Source organism: Camelina sativa, chromosome 2, assembly GCF_000633955.1.
Source record: "Camelina sativa cultivar DH55 chromosome 2, Cs, whole genome shotgun sequence".
NCBI lineage: Eukaryota > Viridiplantae > Streptophyta > Magnoliopsida > Brassicales > Brassicaceae > Camelina > Camelina sativa.
The window spans coordinates 26,787,411-26,806,457 of NC_025686.1; the positions used below are offsets into that span (position 1 = coordinate 26,787,411).

Below are 19,047 nucleotides of genomic sequence, written 5' to 3' on the forward strand. Positions count from 1 at the left end.
GGGTTTTTTTTTTTTTTTTTTTTTTTTTTTCACTATGACCTCAAACCCTAGGTTCGTAATGATATAGGAGAAGCCACGTACGATTGATCCGGTGTTTGGGGATTTGAAGCTTTCTGGGAGGTTTTGCTACGATTCCTTCGAATCACCGTAGTTCATACGATAGGGCACCGACCAGGTGAGGTGACGACGTCGGGTCTTGATATTCTGGTCTAGGCATGATCCAACTATATGAGTTGCCATGTATCAGAATTTTGTTCTTTTATGAGTTATGAGTTATACTTTTGGTGATTCAGGAAGATTTCTTGATTTTGGGATACAACAGAATAACTTATATATATATATTAGAGAAGTTTGATGCTTATATAATATTTTATAAATTAATTGGACTTTGGAGCTTCGGCTTTAATTAACAACTTCCAACACATATATATATATATATACATGCATATCTTAATAAGATACGTAAACGCAATCACCATGGCTTGGGTCGTGACGAACTGTAGTGCCAGTACCGCTGAAATCGCATTGCTTTTTGGTGCTACCAAGTTCCTGGTAATACGAGTTCATTACATACGACGCATGGTCTCTTAGTGTATTTGGTTCATAGCAAACTCCACCGGGATTGATCGGTTTACAATCACGGAATCCTCCTTCGTCGCTGCAACACCAGTCTATAGTGTCTTGTAGCTGCTGATCTGTTGCTTTATTATTCGCCACGCACCATACTCCACTGTTTTCAGCTGCCCGCGAGAGGTTTCTTAGTGCTGAGGTCACGGAGACTGTAGATACGAGGATCAACAAGAGAAACGTCAATGATAGAGACATTATTTTTGTTTGTGTGACCATTATTGATTTTGTAGATGGTAGATGATTCAATTGATATTTCTTCACAGAGTGATTTATATTGGATATGATAGAGTTTAATAAATCTTTCATCAAATTTTTCATTTCTTTTTTTGTTTTTGACTCATAAATAAAAAATCTAAAAGATATAGAATATAATTTAATGGATCATTTAAGAAGTCTGACTTTTTTTTAATAGGATCTCATCTTGATAAAAGAGTTGCTTTATCACATAGGGCACTATTTGTAAACATTGCAAATTCAAGTACCGAATATCAAAATTCTACAATATGTGCGAGCCATGAGAAAACTTCAGGGTCTTAATTGCAATTTTGAATAAAATATATATGCGCGTTTTAAAACTTAAATTTTATTACACGATAGGTACATATTTTCACTCTAATTTTCACTTGTGTCGCTTTATAACAAAGAACGAAACTAACCCCCATAAAGCCAAAAACACGATTAGAACAAAATAAAAATTAAAACTTTGATTGTTTCTTTTCTTCGTCTTCTTCTTCGGGTCTCTTCGTTTTGTTTCTTTACCCTTTTTTTGATTTGATCTTCTCTTCTCGGTTGTAAATTTTAGGGCTTTCTGTAAAAAATTGTAATGTGATTTCGAGTAAAATCATGAACAAGCCTGAAGAAATTTCCGACCCGGATCCGAAACAACCGTCTCGATCTTCCTCCGATGAGGTCACCGTCACCGTCGCCGATCGGGATCGTTCTGATCAAAATCAGGGTACTGAGGAGCTAAATGATCAATTTAGGAATGTGGGTTTGGATGATGATGATTCTGCGAATGAGCGGAGTGTGCCAATTAGTGAGGGTAATGTAGAAACAGAGTCAAGGGCGTTAGGCAGCGATCAGAAGGAGGAAGAAGAAGAAGAAGAGAGGAGGGAGCGTGAGAATAACGTTGAGAAGAGAATGATTGTGTATCCAGTGAGACCTGATGCTGAGGATTGTTCGTATTATATGAGAACTGGGAGTTGCAAATATGGATCAAGTTGCAAGTTCAATCACCCTCTTCGAAGGAGACTTCAAGTATTTCTCTTTTTACTTGATCATCTTTGCATGTTCGTATCAGTCTTATGTTTATTCAATCAAAAAGGGGAAAGCTTGATTGAGATTTTTGTTTTAGTTTTGAGTTGCTTCGTTTTCTATTGCTCTGCCTCTGCTCTGTTGGTTTAGGATTTGAATTGTCTAGGGAGAGTATAAGAGGGAAAAGGAGTTAATATAAAAGGAAATGATCTTCTTGTTATCCCCTTTTTAGCTATTCTAATGTTTTGTTTATTGGAAGATTGGTAGGGAGAAAGTACGGGAAAGGGAAGAGGATGTGGATAATCTTAAGTTGATGATGGAGTGCAAGGTTAAATTTCTTTCCTTTACTCTGTAATGGCGCAGTCTTTTCTTGTATCCTTTATGGTACTATGCTCACACTTCGTTCAAACATCTTACACTTGTATGCTAGTCGGGTTATGTTATTGTCTTATACTGTGATTACAAAAGCTCTCTCAGCTAAGAGAATTGTGTATTTGCCAGACAGTGAACAATTAAGCTTTCTGGTGTGGTTATTCTTTGATGATTTAGGTGCTCTTGTTTTGTAAAAGGTGGATCATAAGTAGTTTTCTTTTATCTTAAATCCAAATATATATATTATCATGGTTTATGGAAATAGTATATCAGTCTCTGAATTTCTATGGGAACTACACTCTTTTAACCTCCCTTGTTTGTGTTTTTTCTCTCCTTTTATTCCCTTTTTTTACTTTTTAAATTTTGTCTTCTGATATCCTACATATGCCCCTTAATTTCGAGTTTTGCAGTACTACTTCAGGACTGGAGGGTGCAAATATGGAGAGTCTTGCAGATTCAGCCACATGAAAGAACAGACTTCTCTGGCCTCACGACCAGAGCTTAACTTCCTTGGCCTTCCTATCCGACCGGTATTCCATTAATTGGTTTACACGCTCTAGAATTATGTTTGCAACAGCTTTATGGATAAGCTATAATAGTGTAAGCTATTGACAGGGAGAGAAAGAGTGTCCTTTCTACATGCGCAATGGCTCCTGCAAGTTTGGATCTGACTGCAAATTTAATCATCCTGATCCTACTGCTATTGGAGGAGTTGATTCTCCCATGTTCCGTGGTAATAACGGTGGATCCGTTGGATCATTTTCCCCGAAGGCCCCACTACCCCAAGTCAGTTCAACTTCTTGGTCTTCATCGAGACATATGAACGGTACTGGTACTGCTCCTTTTATTCCAGCCATGTTCCCTCAAAATCGTGGAGTTTCTTCACCTCAAGCTTCAGAGTGGAATGGGTATCAGGTAGATAACACCAGCTCTGCCTTTGCATTACTTATTTCAATGCTTTTTTTCGCTTTATGTTAACAACTATAGTACTTGACTTTTAAAATCAATAATTTTTATCTGTGTAGGCGTCTTCTCCCTATCCACCAGAAAGGAGTGTGCTTCCTCCTTCTACATACTCGATGAACATTAACAATTCAATAGCTGAAACTAGTTCATTCTCACAATACCAACAGCAGAGCTCTGTTGAAGAATTCCCAGAACGTCCGGATCAACCAGAGTGCACTTATTATCTTAAAACTGGGGACTGTAAGTTCAAATATAAATGCAAATACCATCATCCGAAAAATAGGTTGCCGAAGCAAGCTCCATCCTCTTTCAATGACAAGGGCTTGCCCTTAAGACCTGTGAGTTTTTTTTTTTCCCATCCATGCTGTTCATTTCTGCTAATATTAGGAAACCACTGAGAAATTTTGTTCGTAAAATTTAATTTCTTCCCTCCTTGCTGATGCTACATAACATGATCTTTCTGGTGAATTTGTTTCAAGACAAGCTTTATGATCAATCACACACTTCTCTTATTCACACTCTAAACCCCTTTTCCTTTATTTCTTTGTACTTTCAGGATCAGAGCATGTGCACACACTACAGCCGATATGGTATATGCAAATTTGGTCCAGCTTGTAGATTTGATCATTCCATACCGCCTACATTCTCGTCTAGCAGCTCCCTAACCGTAGAAGGTCCTCAAGCTGGCGCCAACGGAAATGAAGATGACAGCTGGCATTAACATCACATGAACAGAAGCCTGCGTAGGGGAGATACTTTTTTCTTTACCATGATAGGCTTTCCAGTTCTTAGGATCAATTTCTTCTTTTGGGTTTGGATTTTATGAGAAACATTTAGGTAAATTATAGTCTCCAAACTATATCTATCTGTGGCAAATCAATGCTTGTTTACAGGATTCTCACCGAATAATTTTTGTTCTCTCTGTCTCTTTAACTGTAACTATCTACTCTTTCACTCTTAAGGTTCAGTCTAATGGAAGCATGACCTGTTATATGTTTTGTACTTCTTCCTTTATGTTGGTGGCTCTTTCTCTGAAGTAATTTCAGAAAGCTTGAGAGAATGGAGAACCAAACAACTACATTATATTTACTTAGATAGCTATGCCTGCTTCTATGTCAGGACACATGTTTCTGCTATGATTATTTGGTGCAGTGTCTTTAACCGGAAACCAAAGCCCTAAACATGGCCTCGGATTCTTTCAGATAGATGGCAGGATCAAATATTGTGATCCCAGTTTTCAGATATTTTGTTTTCAGCATCTTTTTGACTGCAGGTTCAGGTGTCAAGCTCTAAAACCGCAATCTAAACGTATAGAGTTAAGCTTGCGACCTCGTCTAGTAAAACTCGAATGTTAGTATTGTTAGGGTTTAGGGAGATTGAATCTATTGGAAGGCTGTACAGATGGCTTATTATAATCTTGTTTCATTGATATGAAGAATAACATTATATGTCTGAGAAGGACTATTGTCTCATAATCTTATTTCCATCAGAAACCAAGTTCGTGGATGGAGTCAGAAGATACAATTTATATCCATTGTGGGGCAAAATGTTGGCAAGGCAAATAAAAAGAAAGGAACAAAAAAGTATACTGAACAAGTATAATATATCAGCAGATGACAGAAGAAGAAAGCTGAGATGTAATGGTCTTTAACCCTTTTGTTTCACTTTGTTTGAGATCATCTCTCTGCTAACAATTCTTCAGCTTCGCTACGCCTTCTCGGATTCTTCAGAAGATGGCAGGATTTAACGGAAGCAAAACCATTTATTCTGCGCAGAAAACATAAATCAGGTGGTAAGCAATCTGAGTTCTTTGGAAATAGAAACATAAAAGTCAGAATGTGAAAAGAAAAAGTAAACTACCTTAGCTTTTGGGTTTTGGGAATCATTGTGATTGTTTTGATCAGAGTTTTGGTTTCTCTGAGGTGTAGCCATACTGTTAGGGCCAGCGCCGGATGCTTTCTTGGTCTTCTTCTCATCACTAGCTTTGCTGAAAATGACAGTGAATCCTTCTGCTGATGCGGGATTGTTCACATCCCATTCACCAAACTTTGGTAATGGCTTCCCTTTATTTTCCTGCACCACAAAACAGAACATTCACTAGAGATAAAGAAGAAAGCTAGAGACTTTATAGGAGAATGATCATCATAAATGATGCACAAAAAAAAGAGAGATTGTTGTTCTTACCGTCGCCATTGTTGAGATAAAAAAAAGCAAGTAGGAAAATATCAAGATCTAGAGACTAGAGACAGAGATAAGAAATGTGGGAGAAGAGAAAAGGGAAATGAAGTTGTAATATAGAGATTAGAGAGAGAGAGAGGAAGGGAGAAACATAAGAGGGGAACACGTCGTCGTCGTTGACAACAGCATTAAGCCATTAACCAAATCAAACCTTTTTTTTTTAATTATACATTACATATCTTCTTCTTTCCCGCGTAGTTAACCTCAACCGTACTACCTAAATAAATTATGTTTAAACAAAACTTTTAAAAAGTGTCAACAAGCGTTGAAACAATACCAATATAAACGTGGTATTATTTGAGACGTCTTTTTTAAGCTGATTTGCTAATGGTTTTGCTAAGGTCGATTATTTTTCCATTTTTTCAGAAGGCAAATTTGTTTTTGATATATTGTCAAGAAATGTTTGGTGAAGATAGTAAAATATAAACGTGTGGTATTATTATTGAGAAAGTCTCTTTAATGAGAGGGGAAAAAAAAAAGTAGTTTATCAGTAATTAATTCTGTAGTTTACTCTTGGATTAAAAAAAAAAACGAAAGAGGCGTAGTGAGAGCCCAAGAGCGCGTTGTTGGGCTTGGGCCTAATAGAGTGTCTCGAAATCTCACTGTTTGGATGCAGTGATATCTCTCTCCATCACCCAAAAAGAAACACAAATTAGAAATATTTGCAGAGAGAGAGAGATTTATTAATTTCCCGGCACATCAAAAAAACTTTATCGCTACTAAGTTCGATGGGAAGACTTTGGGAATCACTCCCCGTGACTCTTCTACTCTCTACTCTTCTTCTTCTTCTTCACCAATCACTCGCTCAGGTATTTTAAGATTCTCACCTGTTTCATTGATTCAGCGATTTTTGCAGTCTTTTTAACGCTTCTTCTGATCTCTTATTTGTAGGGATTCGAAGAATCTGAATCTAATAGGTGAATCTCTCACAAATCCCACTAGATTCTCAACTCTTGTCTCTGTTACTTAAATAAAAACAGAAACTTTCAACTACCCTTGTTGTAGTTTTGTGTAAGATTTATTTTGCAGCTGCTAATATTTGTTATGTCTTGTAATGGAATTATAGATTGGTTAACGAAGAAGAAGTAGGAGGTATTGCTCCAGAAATACATTGTTCCCGAGCAAGAAGTCGAGCTGCTTGGCAGATTCTACAAGATGTAAGCAGACTCTTCACACATATTGAGTTTGGTTGCAAGATCCCTTAGTTTCCTATAATTTGGTTGATTTATGATTGCAGTATTTGACGCCGTTTGTGGAACGAGAAAGATATCAAATTCCAAAGACATGTAGGCTTCATCCTGATAATGATTTATACAGAGATCAGGAACAACACAAGATTCATGTCGATATCTTCGAATGGAAGTGTGGTTACTGCAAGAAAAGTTTCAATGAAGAGAAGTTCATTGACAAGCATTTTGCCACTAGACATTATAATCTTTTGAATACGGTTTGTAGATTCTGTTTTTACCTTGGTGGTCTGGCTTATGTGTGTTTTCAAAGGAACTCGCTTTTTGAGACTGATTACTAGAAAACTTATTTGATTGTTTCAGAGTGATACAAAGTGTTTGGCCGACTTGTGTGGTGCATTGCATTGTGACTTTGTATTGAACTCTAAGAAACCTAAGACCAAGTGCAACCCTGCAGCTGTTGCCAAAAACCGTCATCTCTGCGAGGTTTCTCTTTCAATATTTCTTTGCTTTTTTCTGCTCTGGATCCATGACATCTTGATACTCTATTTTGATACTAATGATACTTGTTTCTTCCTTCTTTTGTTTATCTAGAGCGTTGCCAATAATTGTTTCCCAGTAAGTCAAGGTTCCTCAGCTAGCCGTCTTCATGGTACGTTTCCTTACTGTGAGGCCTTCCAAGTGAATCTTTGCTCATTGAATACTAGATGTTTTCTCAAATAAGTTCTCTCAAGTGTGCCTAAATCACCCTCTTTGGTTTTGATATTTCATGACTGAAGAACACTTTTTGCGCCAATTCTGTGATGCTCATACCTGCACTGGAAAAGATAAGCCGTTTCCTAGAGGAGGCAAGGTAAGATCTGTTAACCTGTTGAAGTCACTTATGTGTGCTAAATGAGCTTGTTAGTGATTTCTTAAAGCAAATCTGTTTTAATTTTTACTTCTTTTACCATGCTTAACCAGTAAAATAAATATATTAGTTTACCATTAACATCTGATTATGCTAATACGTGCAGAAGAGATCAGGTGTCTTCTACCTCGCAATATCAATATTGACCTTGATGCTACTCCCACTCTTTTATCTTCTAGTCTTCTTACATCAAAGGTACCCGTATCATGTTACTTGTTTTTATTTCCCATCATTGCTCTGTTCTTCAGAAGTCTTTGGTCACTTTGTTGTTTCTATTGTCTTTAACAGAGAAAAGAGAACCGGAACACAAGAGTTGCGTCGGATTATAAAAAGTGGAAAGAAACCAAAACCATCATAAGATGGTAATCCACTCAAACACTGGCTTATTACATATGTACAAATATCATTCTCTAGACAGCCTGAGAATCTTGCTGAGCTAAAGTCTACTATTTCTCTTTCTTGAACATTGCCTTAGCCTATCGAATCATTTCAGTTCCTAAAGTCTACTCTTTCTCTTTCTTTAACATTTTGTCAGGTGAGCTTCAGACTGCTCATGAGAGAGCAAAACGTGTTCAAATTCGATATTGGTTTGGAATGGTGACTCACAAATCTTCCACATTACTTCTCCTTTTCAAGCCAAACTACGGATTCCCAAAAGAGAGTGTTTCTTTGTGGTTATGAAGTTAGTTGCTATGGATCTCAGATGGATTACATACTGTAAGCTTGTAGAAACAGATGATTCCGTCCACAGAAGTAGGATTAGTGATTAATTCCATTGTAATTGTATCGGACCTTCATACATATCAATGAAAACATCCAATTTGAAACACAATCTATAATAATAAGGATGCATAAAAACAACCTTTCTTTGTTAGTAACTTCAAAGTTTAAGGAGCTACCACGCCAAACGCTAGAGATATCAACTCATTAGAGAGGAGGAAACCATCTGGATCTTTAAGCCTAAGGTACCTCACATGATCCTCAATCGTCACCTCGTCATTTAAACCTAAGGCTTTGACTTCATCACTCGTCACTTCTCTTCTCATATCATCCAAACAAACAATGTGCCCACTCTCCACATAAGGCTCATACACTTTACAGATAGAGTTCACTACCTCACTGCCAAAAGCTTCTCCAAACTCCTTAAGATCAAGCCCTTTAGATGTTCTGAAAGATAGCATTAGGATGTCTGTCGCGACATCCTTGAGATCAACAATACCGTTTCCACACCAGTTTGCTGCACCATTCTCCAAGTCAGCCACGTAGTTTGTGTATTCCTTAAGCCTCTTTGGCCTCGAAAACCTCAACCCTCCAACATAACTCGCTGAACCTAAACCGAAAGCATAGAACGGTTTGTTCTTCCAGTATATCAAGTTGTGTTTGCACTTGAAATCACCTTTTGAGTAACTGCTGACTTCATAATGCTCATAACCTGCACCACGAAGCATTGATGATGCTGTTTTATAAAACTCCGCAGATTGTGTTTCTGAAGGAAGAGGAGCTTGTCCTGGAGTGTACCTATACAAGTTCATGATCTCAAATCGTTACTGCTCAAAATACACTCAAAATCTAAAGCATCAGTAAGCATAATTTGGATAAAATACTTACAAGTTTCCAAACTTTGTACCCTGTTCCACTTGGAGATCATATACAGAAACATGATTGGGCTGTGAATCAATAGCTAATCTCAAACTCTCTTCCCACATCCCCAACGTCTGATGAGGCAGAGAAGATATAAGATCCATACTCCAATTCTCAACTCCACACTCTTTAACAAACTCTATAGCCTCATACACTTGAGAGACACCATGAGCTCTCCCACAAGCTTTCAAAAGCTCATCTTGAAAAGCTTGAACACCTAAAGACACTCTGTTCACTCCCAACTCCATCAACTCCTTCAGTTTCTGACCATCAAAGGTCCCTGGATCCATCTCCATTGATATCTCAGCATCTGGACTCAACCCGAAATTCAAACTCAATGTATCCAGAACCAAAGAAACAAGCCTCGGAGGAACAAGAGAAGGTGTCCCACCCCCGAAAAACACAGTCTTTAGATTCGGGTTCGCATCAAAATCAGTTCTTGTCGCTTTAATCTCTCTAACGAGAAGATTCACATAGTTTGTAATACGTGGGTCATCTTCTTTACCTTCCTCGTAGACATTAGAAGAAGAGCCTAGAGCTAAGATTGGGAAGTCGCAATAATGGCAGCGTTTACGACAAAACGGAAGATGAACGTAGGCAGAGGTTGGTGGACCTTGGTGTAAAGTCGTAAGATTGGTTGACGCATTTCGTCGAACACTTGGTGCAGTAGTATCATCTTGAACAACAACAACCTTATTAAAAGCTTGAAAAATAAACCTCGACGTCTTGGGTTTACCTCTAAACGATGAAAAAATCGGAGAAATCGTCGTTTTCAACATAATTACCAAACCAAACCAGAGAAAAAAACAAAGAGATACAGAGAAGACTCTCAAAAAGAGAGAAGAAGCTTCAAAGATCAATGCTTTAAGACGTCGTCGTTTTAGTCGGAAACCAAATTAGTAAACTCACTTAAGACATAAACCACTCTGATTAGTAAAACTAATTACTACTATTAAGAAGAAAAAACATTATAATAAGAATGAAAGGAGTAATCACTTTATTCAGACAGGACAGGGAAAAAAAAATGGCGCTAGAATCGATAGCTTCTCTCTCCGATCTCCTCTCGTCTCTTGTCTCGGCGAAACCACCACCGTCTCCGTCGAGTCTGAAACCTATCGCGCTTCTTCCGTCTTCCGTGTCCGCGAAATCATCATCATTGCAGTGCTTGGCGATGACGACGAGGGTTTTAACGGCCGGTAACGATGACGTCAGCAACCGCGTGGCGTATCCTTCGCTGGCGAATGCGAATCTCGTCTTTTTCAAGTCTGGTTACTACAACGTCGAGGTGGTGCCTAAAGAAGGCGAATCGGAGGAGCAGCTGGTGAATGATTTCAAGAGGTCGTGTTTTAGAGCTGGTGTGTTGCAGGAATCTCGAAGACGACGGTTCTTTGAGAGCTCTCAGGAGAAGAAGAAGCGTAAGACTAAAGAAGCTGCTAAGAAGTATCGGAAAAGGTCAGATTTTTTTTTTTTAACTCTAAACACACTTGAAGAAGAAGTTTGAGTCAATAGATTTTGATTTTACAGGAGACCAATCCCTAAACCAAAGCCACAATCAACTTCAGAAACTCACAAGAGCAGGAATGTATCCAGAGAAGACGAAGAAGACGATCACTGGGAACTTCCTCCTGAGGATATTGAGATTCCATATACCAACCGGTCTTAGATGTGAACAATCTTGTAAAGCCACTCTCTTGTCTTGTGTAGGTCTGCACATTCCTCCTTTTGATGTTCTTAGCTTTGGTCCTTAGAAAAACTTAACATTGCGCGGTGTAGGAGTGAAGATGAATGATTTTGGAGTTGTTCCTGTAACGTTGAACTAAATGCAGATGAATCTATAACTCGAGATGTTTTTGTAACAAAGAACCAAATACGTATGAATCTATAACTCAACTGGATTACATTGGAAAGTGATCACTTAAGATATGAGAAGAAATAGGATAAGCCATAAATTGGCAGTTATGACATTGCCGCCAAAATCAAGAACAAAAAGACCAAAAGCTCATTCTCAGTGACAAGAAAGGAGTCAAAGAAATTTTAGACCATTATAAATTGAATCTGTCTTCTCAATGATTCACTCCCTTAGCCATGAAGCTAGAGCTGAATCCCACTCGCATAGCTCGCCTTCTTTGAACCACAGAGCTACACCAAAACCACAAGAACCAAAATGTCAGCAGATGAAAACTAAGAGTTTAGCAAACTAAGGAATGAGAGAGAATACTTGGCCAAACTAAGACAATGAAGAACTATGGAAATAGTATTAATCACTTAGCGAATCCAAACACTTTGTGTAGTGAAGTGGCTTTATGTGTTCACTTTATTTGAAGAACAAATATGAAGCACCTTGATTTGCATACTAAACCAAATTTCATTAATGCCACTAAATAAGGCGTAGTCAATGTCTCAATGACAAAAGATTGGTGAACAATTTTTGAGAAACAAGAAATCTCACCAATCTCACGCTTGCCGTTATCAGGACTGTCACTACCATGCACAATGTTCCTGCAAATAGCATAATGTAATAGATACACCATGAGAATCATCTTAAATGCTTACATTCAACAACAAAGGTAATAAGAATCCAACCTTCCAGTTTGTACAGCAAGATCTCCCCTAATAGTACCAGGTTCAGCTTGGAGAGGATCTGTTTTCCCTATCAGCTTCCTGGCTGAAGCAACAACACCAACACCTTCCCAAGCCTTTACAAGATTTAAAACATCACAAGCAATTTAATCAATCTAATTCACAAGTTGAAAATCCGAGAAAGTCAAATAGGAGTATATTGATAAGCCGTACCATACACACAACTGGGCCTGAAGTGATGTACTCAATCAGGCTAGGAAAGAATGATTTAGCACTAAGATCCTTGTAATGTTCCTGCCAACACAAGATTATTCTGTCAATCAAATAAAATGTTAAGTCATGTTCTAGTCAAATCACCTTGAGAAGCATCTAAATAACCTCATTAAACTACTGATGATATGATCAATTACATAAGTGAGTAATGAGAGTATCAAACCTCAGCCAATTCTTTTGGGCACTGAAACATCTTAAGTCCAATTAGTTTAAATCCCTTCTTCTCAAAACGAGAGATGATTTCTCCAACCTAAGAACATCAATACAGAATTGTAAACCAAAATACCTATCACATTCAAAAGCTCCATACAGAATTTGCCTAAGAAAACGAGAAGCAAAGTAGCTTACAAGGCCTCGTTGTATACCATCAGGTTTAACCATGATATAAGTCTCTTCAACTTCCTGCTGAAACAATACAGAAGAACAACGTAATAAGCATCAAAATCCCAGTAAATTGCAATGAGATTCATCAAATTTGAATCCTAAGTTCCTGATTTCAATCATTACTCTCGGTGAATTTGAAAACAAATACACAACTAAACCAAACTAAAAAATACTAAGAAGTGAAGATAAATAGCTACCATAGAAGCGACAAGGTGAGGGAGGAAGATTCCGGAGTCGGCGGAGCTGGAAGCGCGAAGACGGCGGCGAGACGATGAATCGCGTGAGAAGAGACGGAACTGAGGACGAAATGCGGCTAGCTCAGTGCGTAGGTTAACCTTGGCCGGAGAGCAGTATGGATTGAGATTTGCCGAGTTTCTTTCCGGCGGCGAAGAAGACAACGACGACGAAGCGACACAGAGAGTCCATTTACTAACCACAGCAGCGACTCCCACCATTTTTTTCTCGCTTTGTTTCAGCTTCTCTCACTGCCCTCTGCTTCATCTAATAAGAAGACCAACTTAAAATGACATACTTACCCTTTATCCAGAATCGTAGAGGATTTTGGGTTCAGTTGATCAATCAAAAAGTATAGGGGTCAGAAAATAAATGTGACTAAACAAAGAGAAAGAGTCTCGTTTTAATGGAAACAGTATTTTCATGTACAGTTGCTTCTAAAGAGGTAATAACTTTACACATTCTCTAAATCACAATTTGCTGCTTTTATATCAAACTCAGCTTTTCGACATCATCTTTCTTACAGCAAAATTGGTTTTTTTTCTATTTCGTTCTTCTTCATCAATTAAGAATCATTGTCAACAGAGTCTGGTTGAAAAATAGGCAAAACAGACTCATCCTCTGTCTTGTATAGTGATGTTAATACGAAGAGTCTTCTAAGATGTCTGTGGCTTTCCCTTTCTTTTGCTTGCTTTAGCCCATTTCACCACGCCACATCACATATGATATAAAAGAATCAACGCGCAACATCCCCTCTCCCACTTTTTATTTTCTTCTTGTTGCTTTTAACAAGACCCGATCAAAAGAATTATCAATCAATTTCTACGTCCGTATCTTCTGTTTCTTCCTCTCCCTTGTCCTCCACAAGGTCAGTTTCTTTCTCTGCTGCCTTGCCGACAACATCAGTTTCCTGCTCTGCCTTGTCGACAACATCCTCCCCATTATCGACAAGGTCAGTTTCTTTCCCTCCCTTCACAACTTCAGTTCCTTGCACTACCGTGTCAACATCTTCATTTTCTTCAACCCCCTTTTCTATAACTTCGCTTTTCTGCTCTCCCATGTCGACAACTTCAGTTTCTTGATCTTCCTTTTCAGTAACTCTGCTTTCTTGCTCTGGCACATTCGCCACTTGTTCTTCTCTTTCATTTTGGTTGATGGGGTTTTCATATTCTTCATTTTCATTATCTGTCTTCTGGCTTCCCAATTCTTCATTTCCACTAACAAGTTGGTCCTCGACCTCTTCTCTGTGGGAACTAAGTATTTGTCCTTCTTTTCTGTCAAGCAAATTTTCTTTTTCTAATCCCTTGTCAACAACTTCATTTTCTTGTTCTCCCATCTCGACAACTTTACTTTCTCGCTCTCCCTTGTCATCAACTCCACTTTCTTGCTCTAGCACATTCTCCACTAATTCTTCTCTCTCGTTGTGATTGATGGGTTTTTCATCTTTTTGGTTCCCATAATCTTGTACCTTTTCGCTTACCGATTCTTCATTTCCACTAACGAGTTGGTCGTCTCCCTCTTTTCTGTGAGGACTTAGTGTGCGTCCTTCACTTCTGTCAAGGGAATATTCTTCTTCCACTCCCATGTCAACAACTTCGTTTTTTTGCTCTCTCATGTCGACATATTCAGTTTCTTGCTCTTCCTTGTCAACAACTCTACTTTCTTGTTCTGGCACATTCCCCACTTGTTCTTCTCTTTCATTTGGATTGATGGGTTTTTCATCTTCTTGGTCCATATTATCATGTACCTTTTGGCTTACCGGTTCTTCATTTCCGCTAACAAGTTGGTCCTCTCTCTCTACTCTGTGAGGACTAAGTTCCTGTTTTCCACTTCCGTCAGTGAGATGGTCTTCTACTTCTCTTTGGCTAAAGTGTGGCGGGTCTTCTTCTTCATCCTCATCCTCATCCATTTTCATATACAGACCTAGATGTGCCAATGGATTACTGCCTTCCATCTTGAAACTACCCAACATATCCTCACTACACTTGGGACTCATCTCGTCCATGGAAGTCGGTAATTGATCACCCTCGGAGCCTGTAGCTCTAAACATCTGGAGGTCTTCCATAAACCGTATACCTTCGTTTATCTCCACTGTCTTTTCCATCTGCACCCAACCAGTAAAATCATTAATCAATATCATCATACCAAGATAGGACTCTGAATAATAGGAGAAACTTGAAAAGTCTTTTATACCTTTTGTAAAGCTTGACGTGCAGCTTCTCTCTCTTGCTCTCGTTCCCTCCTCACTTTTTCTGCAGCTTCTGCTTTGGCTTTTCTCCTATCCTCTTCAGCTGCTTTGGCCTCGGCCTGTAACCGTACTTTTTCTAATCAAGACAAAATCGCAAGAATTAACAAGCAATTTGGTTAGAAATTATGAGGTACATATATGCACACTTAATGCAAAAATCCAACCTTCTCTTAGCCGTTTTTCAAACTCCTCTCTTTCTATCCTCAATTTTTCAGGATCCCCCTTTTCACCCTGAAATTTGATGCATCAAAAGTTTTGATTAAGCCTTTCCACATTACGAAGAGCTATTTCACCATAGTAGATCGGACACTTAAGATTTAACCTTGGTAAGAGCCTTCTCCCGAGCTTTCATAATGGTATCAGCAAAACGATTCTTCAACAAAGCTTGGCGGTAGCGCTTATCTGGAGAAATTTGCCTCCCAGGTGGAGCTGTTTCCTCTATAATACCAAAGCACGACAGGAAAAATCATGATCTGNCGTATACCTTCGTTTATCTCCACTGTCTTTTCCATCTGCAACCAACCAGAAAAATCATTTACCAATATCATCATACCAAGATAGGACTCTGAATAATAGGAGAAACTTGAAAAGTCTTTTATACCTTTTGTAAAGCTTGACGTGCAGCTTCTCTCTCTTGCTCTCGTTCCCTCCTCACTTTTTCTGCAGCTTCTGCTTTGGCTTTTCTCCTATCCTCTTCAGCTGCTTTGGCCTCGGCCTGTAACCGTACTTTTTCTAATCAAGACAAAATCGCAAGAATTAACAAGCAATTTGGTTAGAAATTATGAGGTACATATATGCACACTTAATGCAAAAATCCAACCTTCTCTTAGCCGTTTTTCAAACTCCTCTCTTTCTATCCTCAATTTTTCAGGATCCCCCTTTTCACCCTGAAATTTGATGCATCAAAAGTTTTGATTAAGCCTTTCCACATTACGAAGAGCTATTTCACCATAGTAGATCGGACACTTAAGATTTAACCTTGGTAAGAGCCTTCTCCCGAGCTTTCATAATGGTATCAGCAAAACGATTCTTCAACAAAGCTTGGCGGTAGCGCTTATCTGGAGAAATTTGCCTCCCAGGTGGAGCTGTTTCCTCTATAATACCAAAGCACGACAGGAAAAATCATGATCTGAAAATAAACAGCCTTTACCATCTCCAACCTCCTTAACTTTCATTTCTTACCATCTGGAACAACTAGTGCATCCATGGCGGTCGACTTTTCCCCACCAGCATGCCCAAGTTGACCCAATTCATTCAAAGAATCTACAGAGAATAAAGAATGAAATTCGGGAAGACTTATCTATCCGAGCATTCTAACTTGCATACATCAATTGGATAGAAACTAACCATTTACAACTATCTTCTCACTGTTGCAATTGTCCTCCGTTCTGTTTATACAGACTGCTGGTTCCTTTTTATCCTAAATTAAAGAGGAGACTATACTTATTCTTCTGTAGTAAATTTCACTTTTATGATTGCAAATAGTTCATGGAAATCTTGCTGAGGGTAAATTAAAAATCTTGCAGAGAAAAATTAGAGTAATAACCAACACAGAGACTCTATAACATAATTTATTCCACCATTAAATATACCTCTCTACTTGTAGGTTTTGAAGCTTTATTAGAATCTGTTTCACTCCCAGAGGAACTACAAGAACCAGAATCTGAAAGATAATCACAGAAAACATCAGTATAAAAAGCTCTTCCTAAGGGGAAAAAATAAGCAAAGGAATCGATTCTACAGTTTTACAAAACCACAGTAAGAACTTGATTCCTCCGTCATAAACGATAAACCACAGAAACTAACTAAACTATCCTCTATAGCAAGAGGATGTCCACAATTAGTAGAGCAGAGAAAAAGCATCAAACAGATAATACGGGATGGGACACAGGCTCAAATTACAAAACAAGACTCAGGAGTCCACTACTAATCATTCGAACAGAAAAGTTACTTTATTTCCAATCTTAGCTATTCTTACATACTGTACAAATCAGTGCACTATTTAAGGAGAAAAAATGATTATTCTAAGGAATTAGAAGAAGGCTCGCATAAACACGAACCACTTGATGAAGAGCCTGATTCACTACTAGAGCTACTCGAACTGCTGCTTTCATTATTTCTACATGCAGCATCTTTTTCTATCTTAGGAGGAGGATGGCTTGAAACAGAGAGGTCATTCCCACCAACTATGTCAACATCCTCGTCAATTTGCAGATCACCTGTGATTAAGGAATGCATCAGATTACTGAAGGAAACCATTTTTGAAATCGAATTAAAAAGCAAAAACTTACCTTTACTAGGCTGCAGTGGGGAATTACTGAATCCAGAGTCATGAACGATCTGTAACAGAGAAATTAAACCAAAAGTCAAATGTCTAAGATTTACTAGAGCTCACAAACAAAAAGTAAAATTAATCAGAGAGATTATTTACCTCCATCTCACAAGGTTCGCTCTTTTCCAACGATTTCTTTTTCTCGCTTAAATAGTCATCCAGGAGTTTTCGAACCTTGAACAAGGTTTCATCAGAAAGCGCTTCTATATCAATCTCAATTTCTCCAGATTGACCATCATTGCCACTTTGCTCTCTCAGGAGATCAACAATGTTTTGAGGGAAATCTTCTTCTAATGCCACCAAATCTTGGCTTAATTTTTTCTTCTCATCATCTGTCATGACCAACTTAGCAGGTGCCACCCTCTGCTTGTTCTCGTTCATTGTAGCTGCTTTCTTTCTCAATGGTGCAACTTCAAAAGGGATTTCAGAGTCTAGAGAAGCAGAACTGGTTACTGGAACGACTGGTGGTTTTGTCACAGGTATTTTTTTCTCTATACTTTTCCATCCCGATTCAAAATATTTACTGATACCTTGAGCCATAGCATGATACTGATTCCCTGGTGGATTGTAAGCTATAGAATTTGAAAACGTAAGACGCACATCTGCTGCGAAGTCCAAAGGACTAGAATATTCACCTTTACGCAGCCTGCTCCGGATCGTTCCAAGATCCATTGGATGCTTAATCACAGTAAAATAGTCTGGAATATTCAACATGACTGGATCAACTGGAGTACGAAACGCCCACCCCAACTTATGTGACCACAAACGATTGAGTAACGTTTCACACTCCTTCATCACTGAAGCAACGGTAGAATTTGTTGGAACATCCAATCGAGATGGACCTTTCTTAGCCCGCTGCTTATCATTGCGCACAGCAGGACGCTTTTTCCCCTGTGACCCAGGAAACGTACCAAACTTTTCAGATGGCATCCTCCTAGACCCATCACTGCAGCTTTGAATATCGTTGTATGGTGACAACAGCACAGTGTCTGAACTGAAACACGCAATCTTCTTACTAAGGTCCCTGACCTGTTGAAGCTCCATCTTCAACTTGTGAACTAAATTCTTTCTCTCAGACCTCGACAAGTTGGCCAAAGAGAAAACCTCTTTAGGAACACCATAGCTATCTCCATTCAAACCAAAACGTCTCCTTTTCAATGGAGGAGTCTCCTCTAAATGTTTCATCTGAGAATCGATTCTGCCAGAGTAAGCAAAGTCATCAGGCTCAACCGCCGTTTGCAAGTAATCAGGAACTAATCCAGATGATTTCACTCTAGGGTGTTTCCGTGCTTTACCCATCATTCACTATAAGCCATTCAAATTCAGGATTTTAAAGACTCGAATTTAGAGAATACAGAACTAACTATGCTTTTCTTGCTTCTGATTCAACAATGAATCTATTGGTAACCCCTTTGGAGAGGTTCAATCAATCCTTTTTCACAATCAGCCCTCCTTGGTATCGAGCCAATACCACAATTCGCCGAATAAAAGAATCACAAAGATGCGATTACCAAATCAACACGATGATGGTATTCGTATGAATTGCACAACGTATACTTACCAAAATCAAATTCGCAAATTGGTCTAAGTTTCCTTCCTTCTCTCCCACAGATTCAAAATCACCGAGTGAGAGATATCTTCCTCAACAGCAATTGGGGGAAGAAAGCTAAATTGAAACCCTAGAAAAACCCTCGACTGAGTAGATAGAAAGAAAAAAAAAACTACCAAAATCGATTTGGGAAACCCTAGATCGGAGAGCTTCGCGATATCGCTTCTAATGCCCAAAAAAAAAAAAAAA

At 38.6% G+C, this 19,047-nt stretch overlaps 8 protein-coding genes across 11 annotated transcripts; 3 read left to right on the forward strand and 5 right to left on the reverse strand.

Moving 5' to 3' along the window:
* LOC109127525 (major pollen allergen Ole e 10-like) lies at positions 333 to 898 on the reverse strand. The gene has a single exon (XM_019232443.1). It carries the CDS (start codon positions 844 to 846, stop codon positions 451 to 453), a length of 396 nt encoding a protein of 131 aa, XP_019087988.1. The 5' UTR covers positions 847 to 898; the 3' UTR covers positions 333 to 450.
* Positions 1,319 to 4,224, forward strand: LOC104740981 (zinc finger CCCH domain-containing protein 67). The gene is made up of 6 exons (XM_010461739.2): positions 1,319 to 1,887; positions 2,144 to 2,212; positions 2,667 to 2,786; positions 2,872 to 3,171; positions 3,282 to 3,560; positions 3,779 to 4,224. The coding sequence occupies exons 1-6, from the start codon at positions 1,474 to 1,476 to the stop codon at positions 3,941 to 3,943; spliced, it is 1,347 nt and encodes a 448-aa protein (XP_010460041.1). The 5' UTR covers positions 1,319 to 1,473; the 3' UTR covers positions 3,944 to 4,224.
* LOC104740990 (RPM1-interacting protein 4) lies at positions 4,606 to 5,759 on the reverse strand. Its single transcript, XM_010461749.2, has 3 exons — positions 5,407 to 5,759; positions 5,083 to 5,295; positions 4,606 to 4,989 (listed from the first exon to the last, which is right to left on the reverse strand). The coding sequence occupies exons 1-3, from the start codon at positions 5,413 to 5,415 to the stop codon at positions 4,966 to 4,968; spliced, it is 246 nt and encodes an 81-aa protein (XP_010460051.1). The 5' UTR covers positions 5,416 to 5,759; the 3' UTR covers positions 4,606 to 4,965.
* On the forward strand, positions 5,913 to 8,389 carry LOC104741009. The gene is made up of 10 exons (XM_010461772.2): positions 5,913 to 6,269; positions 6,352 to 6,377; positions 6,527 to 6,617; positions 6,698 to 6,907; positions 7,011 to 7,133; positions 7,242 to 7,299; positions 7,427 to 7,500; positions 7,664 to 7,752; positions 7,846 to 7,919; positions 8,093 to 8,389. The coding sequence occupies exons 1-9, from the start codon at positions 6,189 to 6,191 to the stop codon at positions 7,913 to 7,915; spliced, it is 822 nt and encodes a 273-aa protein (XP_010460074.1). The 5' UTR covers positions 5,913 to 6,188; the 3' UTR covers positions 7,916 to 7,919; positions 8,093 to 8,389.
* Positions 8,312 to 10,033, reverse strand: LOC104741000 (oxygen-independent coproporphyrinogen-III oxidase-like protein sll1917). Its single transcript, XM_010461760.2, has 2 exons — positions 9,166 to 10,033; positions 8,312 to 9,075 (listed from the first exon to the last, which is right to left on the reverse strand). Exons 1-2 carry the CDS (start codon positions 9,975 to 9,977, stop codon positions 8,445 to 8,447), a joined length of 1,443 nt encoding a protein of 480 aa, XP_010460062.1. The 5' UTR covers positions 9,978 to 10,033; the 3' UTR covers positions 8,312 to 8,444.
* On the forward strand, positions 10,178 to 11,041 carry LOC104741032. The gene is made up of 2 exons (XM_010461797.2): positions 10,178 to 10,650; positions 10,723 to 11,041. The coding sequence occupies exons 1-2, from the start codon at positions 10,178 to 10,180 to the stop codon at positions 10,859 to 10,861; spliced, it is 612 nt and encodes a 203-aa protein (XP_010460099.2). The 3' UTR covers positions 10,862 to 11,041.
* Positions 11,026 to 12,933, reverse strand: LOC104741019 (nucleoside diphosphate kinase II, chloroplastic). 2 transcript variants are annotated; one of them, XM_010461790.2, is made up of 7 exons: positions 12,633 to 12,933; positions 12,400 to 12,453; positions 12,215 to 12,301; positions 11,992 to 12,072; positions 11,782 to 11,894; positions 11,648 to 11,697; positions 11,026 to 11,337 (listed from the first exon to the last, which is right to left on the reverse strand). In XM_010461790.2, exons 1-7 carry the CDS (start codon positions 12,888 to 12,890, stop codon positions 11,270 to 11,272), a joined length of 711 nt encoding a protein of 236 aa, XP_010460092.1. In that variant the 5' UTR covers positions 12,891 to 12,933; the 3' UTR covers positions 11,026 to 11,269. The 2 variants fall into 2 exon arrangements, with proteins under 2 accessions (XP_010460092.1, XP_010460084.1); XM_010461782.2 differs by having other exon boundaries at positions 12,400 to 12,456; positions 12,633 to 12,932.
* LOC104741039 (transcription factor GTE10-like) lies at positions 13,138 to 19,039 on the reverse strand. Of its 3 annotated transcripts, XM_019238272.1 has the most exons (11): positions 17,349 to 19,039; positions 17,209 to 17,257; positions 16,978 to 17,136; positions 16,510 to 16,580; positions 16,265 to 16,337; positions 16,100 to 16,180; positions 15,896 to 16,011; positions 15,738 to 15,804; positions 15,519 to 15,649; positions 15,402 to 15,429; positions 13,138 to 14,745 (listed from the first exon to the last, which is right to left on the reverse strand). In XM_019238272.1, the coding sequence occupies exons 1-11, from the start codon at positions 18,549 to 18,551 to the stop codon at positions 13,481 to 13,483; spliced, it is 3,243 nt and encodes a 1,080-aa protein (XP_019093817.1). In that variant the 5' UTR covers positions 18,552 to 19,039; the 3' UTR covers positions 13,138 to 13,480. The 3 variants fall into 3 exon arrangements, with proteins under 3 accessions (XP_019093817.1, XP_010460112.1, XP_010460128.1); XM_010461810.2 differs by lacking the exon at positions 15,402 to 15,429 and having other exon boundaries at positions 13,138 to 14,773; positions 17,349 to 19,038; XM_010461826.2 differs by lacking the exons at positions 15,402 to 15,429; positions 16,100 to 16,180 and having other exon boundaries at positions 13,138 to 14,773; positions 17,349 to 19,038.